Genomic DNA, 8,671 nt, shown 5'->3' with positions numbered 1-8,671 from the left:
CTTTTCCTTTTCTCCTTTTTTTGGTTTTTGGAGATAGAGTTTCTCTGTGTAGCCCTGGCTGTCCTAGACCTGACTGGCCTCAAACTCAGAAATCCACCTGCCTCTGCCTCCCAAGTGCTGGGATTAAAGGCGTGCGCTACGACTGCCGTGGCCATTTTCTTAGACCACTGGGAATCATAAAGTGGAACAGGACAGGGCCAGCAGCAATGAAGGATCGTGGGACTGGACTCTGATGCTTGGGATTTGTGAGAGAGGGTGATAGCGACTTTGAGAAGGTCAAAAGAGCAGAGCAGAGACACCAGCAACAGCTCCCTGAAAACTCTAAACATGGATAGCAAAGAACCAGAGGGCAACGGAGAGCTTTCCAACTCCAGACTACTGGCCTACACGAGGAGGACGCTTGCTTCTGCTCTGCTTCCTGTCTCTGTGCAGGGAATCTAGGCTGAAAACTCAAATCCTTTGCATGGTATCCCTAGTCTGCACGTTGACTTGGTGCTGGCCTCGGCAGACATAGTGACAATGAAAGGCTTAGGGCCTCCCTCCTCCTCCACACCTTTCTCCCAACATACCACCATGAAAACAGCCAAAGCAAATGGTCCCCCATTAAACCTCACAAGCCCAGTGGGGGCACCATCTACAGGAGCTGGGAAAATCCCTACTGAAGGACTCCACAAGCACTGCCCTGGGAGTTACACATTTACCACTCCTAAGAAGGGGAATGCTATGTTTTCTTTCCTTTGGTCACTGACTGAATCATTAACAGGTTTGCACTGGAGTGATCAGAGAGCTCCTTTATGTGCAAGTGAGATCTCACTCTGGACGTGAATTCTTCCCCTGAATCCTGTGTGAAGATTCTCCTTTTGTTCTTGAGACATCTTACTTCACAGAGCATCTCCACATGGCCAGACACTGATGTGAAAAATTAGTAAATTTAAAGCTCATCAAAAATAACGTATACATATGAAGAGCGCTCAAGATGTATGAAATATTTTTGGTTATTTAAAAAAGAATGGGAGAAATATAAAACCGTGAGCTACTGTGAACAATAGTGTAGTGTTCTTTAAAAAAAAAATTCCATGACAGAATTATCATATGGTCCAACAATTCCAATATGGTACGTGCCTGGGAGAGAATGGATGCATTTAAAAAGTTATTTATTCACCAATGTTTTTAGCAACATTATCCAGAATAGCCAAAAGCTGGAAACAATCCAAATGTCCATCCATGGATGACTGATCAGACATTTTGGAAATATCTACAAATGAAAGTTATCTGGTCTTCAAAAGGAATAAATTTTGATACCATCTGCAACACAGGCAATCCTGGAGGTCTTTACATTAAGGGAAATACCCCAGACACGGGATTATAAAAATAGCATTGCCCTATTTATAAGATGCCTGGAGTCATCAGACTCATAGAAAGAACAGTCACCAGTGTTGAGAGATGGTTAGGTCGTGCTCTTGTGGGGGACATGAACGGTGTTCCCAGGATTCATGGCACATGGCTGGCAATCACCAATGACTACAGCTCCAGGGAAATCTCATGGTTCTGGTCTCCATGGGCATCCAGACCAACAGGCATATACATGTCCACTTTACACATATGTGTGCATATATCAAGATAAAATAGATTTTGAAAGAAAAAAGAGAAAGTGGCTGTTATCATGGTCAAGACTGGGAGAGAGAAGTAGTTAGTGTTTGATAAGTCAAGAAGATAAAGAGGATTTGGGCTTGGGCTTGAGGATGGCTGCATGATGAACTCATACACTTTAAATGTTTAAAGTGGTAAACTTTAATTCTGTATATTTTACAAGAACAAACTTTTAAAAAATAAAGAAAATATGAAGAGACGAAACTGAGTGTAAAGATGCAGCCTTCCACAGAAGATGGAGACATGCATTGGACTGAGCAGGGCTCAGTGTTTCTGGGGAGCGGTGTTTCTGGGCGGGGCAGTCTAGAGAAGTCAACAAGCTATGGAGCTGGAAGTCAGGAGAACAATGCAGAGGGTGTCGGAACTATTTTCCTTCTTGCGACACTGTTGAATTAGGTTTTGACTAAGATCTGGCAAGTGAAGCCGCTTTACCAACAGCAAACTCAGCCCAGAGCTGCTAGGGCTTCCCAGAGCCCCACAGATGGTCTGCACAAAGCCCCATGGGTCAGGAGAACACCTGCTCCCAGAGGTTGTATCCTGAACAACAGATAACCAGCATGGGACCCCAACGGAAGGCTAGAACTGAGTTGTGGCGACCCCAAGAGCCTGGGTCTCAGTGGAGCCCTACTTGATGGTGGATGGTCACTGACCCTGCTTCTATGGCACCCTCAGAGGAGGGACAAAGGTGTCTAGCTTTGACCCCCACAGTAAGGAAAAGTGAAGAAGACAGAGACAGTTAAATCTAAAGACAGGCAATTTTGTTTACCTCAACACTGTAGGGAAGAAACATTAGCACTATTGAAAATACACCAGGTCAACCACTTTAAAAGAACAATTATGAAAAGCCCAAATTCGACCCAACCCACGGTTCTGAGGGCTCTATGGAGATGCTTTATAGATCTGTCCAATCTTTCTATAAATCTGAAACCGAAGAGTCTATTAATTAAAAAATAAATAAACCAAGAGAAACGATTATAAACATGCTCTGGTAACTATGAACTCTAAGAAGCTAAGGCCACCACGGTCAGTGGCTTAAGCTGGAAAATGATCTCACGGCCTCCCCAGCGTTCCGTTCCCAGGACATCTCGGTTTGTACAGCTAATCATTTGCAGTTCTAAACCCTGATCTCAGGGTTTCCCAGGCTTCCTTTCCATACCTTAGCAAGGCTGAGGAGCAGGCTACACTGAGGCCCCATTCTCTCAGTACAGTCAAGCACGATGAGGATGCTTTCTGTGAAGTGAATCGTGGGGTGATCTCTGTGAACAGCAGGGTGGGTTAGCATAGCCCTGCCCTGTGCTGCCTGCTACACACTCATCCCCAGGGTTCAACCAATTGCTCCTAGGCTTCTCATCTGTCCTGTCACTGCACAGAATAGTGTAGGGAATTGTGGCATGATGCATTGTTTTCAACCCAGCGCGCCCAGATATAGATCCAATATAATGACATAAGATAAAGCCGAGTTATTGATTACTTAATTCTCTAATATTCAGAAAGGAGAGAACAAGGGAGGAGGGAAGGAGCAAGGAAGAGGGAGGTGGAGCAAGGGCTTTTAATCATGATGCTAAGGAGTTGTGAGGAACACTGTCAGTCACCGCGGACATGTAAAATGAACAAAATTTTTTTTTGGAAGGAAAACAAAATCTAAACTAATGAAGAGTGCGTTTGAAGGCTGGAAGGTAGCTTAGCGGTGTAGCACATGAAAGTCCCTGAGCTCCAATCCTTGGTACTGAAGACTCTACAACAAGAGAGTTATCAACACCACAGCCACGAAAATATTCATGTATGACTTATAGTGGCCCCAAACTGAAAACTCATTAAATAGAGCATTATGAACCTATATAATAAAGTATTGTTTAGTCTTTACACACTGTTACAGGAATTTAGCTTATGCTCATAAAGATAAGGCAATAACTGCCGAATCCTGGCACAACCAACAAAGACCTTGTATATGAGAGGCAGTATTTAAGTTCTGAGCTGTAAGACACCCAGACCTCGAGAAGAAGAGCTACAATTCCGCACTCTCTGCTGCAGCCACCGTATGAGCTAAGGTTTACTCATATGTCTTGCAGAGAAACATATTCCTATCTTTGGTTAAATCCCACTCCTCGCCAAAAGCAGAAAACATAAACCCAGAAAAAGACTTTTATTCGAACGCCCACAGAAGCTTTTACACAATGGACAGAAACTGGAAACACCTCTGACCAGGAAAGAATAAACAAAGGTCGGTGCGCTCATGACGATGCTCAGAAAAAAGGAGCAAACCAGCGCAGGATGCCCAGAGGAAAAAAGCCAGATGCAGGTTGTGACCCCATTGCTCGGAAGTTATATATCATCATGTGACCTCATGGAGGGGGGAAAAAGCAGAGAGGCTGGTGAAGGAAGAGGATGAGGCCAATAGGTAACAGCCTGGGATGGGGCAGCAGTGCTCTGGGGTGGCATGACGAGGATAGTCACCGTTGATAAGTACATGGCTCCATCGTGCCTCTTTGTCTGTCAAAGGTCATCCAACTATATACTCGGGGTCTGTGGGATTCACTGTTTGCAGCTGATAATAGCAGGCCCTCCACATCTGGGCACAGCACTCTGGTGTTTAAAGACTCTGGTCACCATGCTGATGGCAGGTGCCAACTGCTAGGATCCCTGCGGTGCCACAGAGCTACACTGGCTCCTGCACACACCACTGGACATCTTACAACAGTGTCTTGCTGTTCTCTGGTCAGGCTTTGATGGCGGCATCTGAACACGTGCGGACATTTTCTTATCTCTAGCAATATGGTTTAGCGGATACACAGCATTTGCACTGGTGAGGTATCTCATGGGAGCTAGTAATGCTCTCAAGTCTACACGAGGATGTCATTAATACCTATGTGATACACCCTATAAGGGACTGGGGCTTGGGCTCGGTATCCTGATACTTGACAGATAGTTTGGTGGTGAAATCAATATCCCTTGGAGAACAGGGGTCGGCTGCTTGGCTGCCTGGGCAGGAAAATAAGAGAACTGCTAGAATCGGATGTGCTATCTCAGCTCACACATGCTGCACTTTTGCTACTGCAATCCTTTTCTGAGCTTCTGCCTTGTCCCCTGCAAGGCCTTCCTCATTTCCTTCCTTCCTTCCTTCCTTCCTTCCTTCCTTCCTTCCTTCCTTCCTTCCTTCCTTCCTTCCTACAGTGAGTCCTTCTGTGAGACCCCATAAGCCCCTTCCGGCATGTTCTGTTTGCATCTGCATCACCACAGAGTAGAAGTTAACTGCTACCCGCCTCCTACAACACCAGAGGACAAATCCCCGGAGGGACCACCCAGAGGGACCAGCTCTCCTCCACATCGATGGCAAAGGAGACATTGCTATATAGGTTAGTATAGCTGAGAAACCTACTTTTTCCCTCTGCCGAGGGTTTTGTATGGATACAGTAATTGTCTTGTGTGTCACCATATCCTGAGACTGTAGAACCTGCGGAACAGCAAGTCTGTGACGCACTGAATGCACACAGTAGGCACAAATATGAAGAGTGGCTCAGAAGGAGCTCTCGTTAAAACCACCAGTGATTAGGACAAAGAATCCTTCCCTGCCTCCTTTGTGTTTGTGGGCTGTGTGTGCCTGTGTTCGAGTATTTTTGTGTAATGTGTGGGTAAGTGTTCACGTGTGTGCCTATGAATGCGAGGCCCAGGGTTGCTATCGTCCTCCCTCAATCACTGACTGAAAGCATAGTCTCTCAGTCAAGCCCAGAGCCCGCTGATGTACCTATTCCTGCTAAACAGCTTGCTCTGGGAATCACTTGTCTCTGTGTTCCCAGGTTGGAGTTGCAGGCAGGTTGCCACGCCTAACTGGGATTTATATGGGTTTGGGGGGAACTGCTGAGCCCTCTCTCCGGCACTCCCAAATGTTTGTCTTATAATTTGTTTAACGCTCCTGTCACTACCATGGCTTTTACTTTTATATCAGAGTGAGGCATTTCTGTGTAATGACCCACGGCAAGCACAAAGGTTACTAATGCATACCCGACATCCCCAGCACCAGGGAGGCAGAGGCAGGCAGTTCTCTGTAAGCGCTAGGCCAGCCTGCTCTAGACAGCATGATCCACCTCAACTCAGGGCTACACAGTGAGACCCCCCTGAACCAAAGGGGGTTAGGAGGGAAAGCTGGAATGAATTCCAAACTGCAAAGCTTGTCTCAAAAATTTTGTCAGAAATCACAATCTTTGTTTATCCCTAGTATAACCGAAAAAAATAAATAAATAAGGATTTTTTTTCTCCCTTTGGCGGAGTTCCATTTCTGTCCACAAATGCACAGGCTGCTTTATTTCAATGGCAAACAGTTGGGAATGGGAAAAGCATATTGCAAAAGACTCTTGCCAAACCATCCTCATTCACTTCCCCAGAATCCCACTCAGGTCCCAGCCAGAAAAGCTGACGTTGAAACAGATGAAATGTCCAAGGCTCTGCTGCTCAGAACCCAAAAGAGAGAACAGGAATGTTTGCCAAACTCCCCCAAATAATAGGCTGATCGTCCCTGACGGGCACACCACAGCTACCAAGGCCGATTTCTTACACATGGTTGGGTAACTGGAAGAGTCGCCATGTGTGAGAAATAAAACAAGAGGGTAGACAGGACTAACATTGAGCTGTGTGGATATTGGAAGAGAATAGAGCAGAAGAGATATCCCCATGGGAGCAGCAGGAGCAGAGAGGGCTACTTCTAAGCCATCAAACAGATGTCAGACAAACAACATTATATCTAAAACTGGACAGGTCAGGATGAACATGCACAGAGCATCACCCTGTCCTATGGCAGCGTGTGGTAACCGAGGCTTCTGTGACACGGCATTTGAAGGATAAGCCTTCCACCTCCCTGCAGAAATCTCTTTTTAATGCCCAAAGCCAAGGCCCATTTGTTATAAAGGCCCAGTTTAGAGGTAAGATCTACAAATCTTTCAGGGTGTCTGAAGAATGCAGTTTGTTTTCTTATGGACCTTCTCAGGGTACTTAGTAAAGTGTGTGTGTGTGTGTGTGTGTGTGTGTGCATGTGTGGTGTGTGTGTGTGTGCATGTGTAGTGTGTGGTGTGTGTGTGTGCATGTGTGGTGTGTGGTGTGTGTGTGTGCATGTGTGGTGTGTGTGTGTGTGCATGTGTGGTGTGTGCGTGTGTGGTGTGTGTGGTGTGTGACTGTGTGTGGTGTGGTGCATGTGTGTGGGGTGTGTGGTATGTGTGTGTGGTGTATGTATGTGGTGTATATGTGTGTGGTGTGTGTGAGTGTGTGTGGTATGTGTGTATGTGTTGTGTGGTGTATGTGTGTGTGGTATGATGTATATGTATGTGTGTGTGGTGTGTGTGTGAGTGTGTATGTAGTGTGGAATATGTATGTGTGGTGTGTGTGAGTGTGTATGTAAGTGTGTATGTGGTGTGGAATATGTGTGTGTGGTGTATGTGAGTGAGTATGTGTGTGTGTGTGTGGCATATGTATGTGTGTTTGTGGTATGTGTGTGTACCAGCAGTAAAAACCACCTAATTGTTGTCAATTTATCTGAGATTTGAGGGAACGAAACACAATGGACATCCAAACTAATGAGACTTTACAACTCCCCCCAAGCCAGCGACTCTAGTCTAAGGGCTTGCACACAACAAAGGTTCTTCTGTGATCCTGTTCCCACAACTAAGTGGCACTTCCTAATTAAACCTACACAAAAAGTAAGGCGCCCCTCGCTCCTTGCTTGGTGCCACAGGGAACATTTCCTTTCTCTCCAAACAGATTTTATCTTTAAAAGGATTTTTTTTTTTTTTGTACTCACAGATCCGACCCTCCTGGTGAAAATATTTGAGCAGGCTTTAAAAAATTCTTTTGAAGGAAACACAAAAGCACCAATTCAATTTGTATTCTCCACACTATGAGGTAAAGAGCACCCAAGTCTATCAGCCATTGCAGAAATACAGGAGCGCTGGTATCTCAGACCTGCAGGGTGGAGGATCCCAGTGGACTCATGGCAGGGCAGCAGCAGAAGCAGAGAGGGGCCAGAATCTCAGCTCAGCTCGTCAAAGTCAGAAAAAAAAAGTAAGGACCCTTGACGGCCACCCCATGTCATAGCTTGAAGGCCAGCAGTGCTTGGAGATCAGGTGAGGGAGACCATCAGTGTAGAAGGAACTCAGATTTGGGAATTGAACCTAGCTTCTCCATGTGGAGCTACAGATCCTGGGGACAAGCTAGTGACTCAGCTGCTCTATCCTGTGACATGTGACACTTTCCTTTATAAAAAGGAGAGCACATCTTCATCACAGGACAGTCGGACATCGGACGACAGGACAGCATTGAGGAAGAAATCTCTCAGCAGCCTCCAGCAGACACCCGTACATTTCTGTCCATTGGTCAATAAATAAATACTCCTTCTACAGCGACCCTCAAAACTAAACGGGAAACTTGGAATTTAAGCTTCAAGAGATGGTTTGTATTCGTTTCATTCTCTCTTTGTCAGGGGATGAGGTTGGTCGGTTTAACTGAGAACTCCCGTTGTTCCCCTAACAAAACAACCCAAACCATGCCCAGGAACTCTTATGCTCAGGAGGGGCAACTATAATGGAAGACCAAGGGCAAAGCTTTTAAAAGCTGTAATAGTGAGTTGCAGTTATATTGTTCAAGTCAAGAACAAGATACAATTTTCTACATCCTGGAATCTCTACTGGAGAAAGGTGGGGTCTGAGGGTGCCATGCAATGACAGCCTCCAGCCACTGGAGTTGCAGGAGTCCTGTCCTGGAGGGAGCTGCACAAACTCTTGCACTCAGGCTCTAAGTTCAGTTTAGTCTTCTGTCACAGGCCTCAGTGACTGACCCTCACTGACTCAGGGTTTGGAGTGTGATTATGAGAGTTCAGAGACACAACCCAGAGCAGAGGTGTGCACAGCACACACCTGAGGTAGAAAGTGCCAAAAGTGTGAACACTGTTGGGGGGGGGTTATTAAATGCATAGAGCGAAAAGAAAAGAAAAGAAAAGAAAAGAAAAGAAAAGAAAAGAAAAGAAAAGAAAAGAAAAGAA

General features: G+C 45.7%; 1 protein-coding gene across 2 annotated transcripts in view; it reads right to left on the bottom strand.

The window, feature by feature from the left end:
- The window catches only part of Lama1 (laminin subunit alpha 1), a 129,340-nt gene that overhangs the window by 94,072 nt on the left and 26,597 nt on the right, over positions 1–8,671 (bottom strand). The window contains exon 1 of one of the 2 annotated variants that reach the window (XM_029471548.1): positions 2,807–2,878. The exons of the other annotated variant lie outside the window; for it this stretch is intronic. Coding sequence (XP_029327408.1) covers positions 2,807–2,845 — 39 coding nt within the window. The 5' untranslated portion in view covers positions 2,846–2,878. Of the gene's footprint in view, positions 1–2,806; positions 2,879–8,671 lie in introns of those variants that run through there. 2 annotated transcript variants of the gene reach the window in all.

Source organism: Mus caroli, chromosome 17, assembly GCF_900094665.2.
Source record: "Mus caroli chromosome 17, CAROLI_EIJ_v1.1, whole genome shotgun sequence".
Taxonomy (NCBI): Eukaryota; Metazoa; Chordata; class Mammalia; order Rodentia; family Muridae; genus Mus; species Mus caroli.
This window is presented reverse-complemented; position numbering and strand designations above follow the sequence as displayed.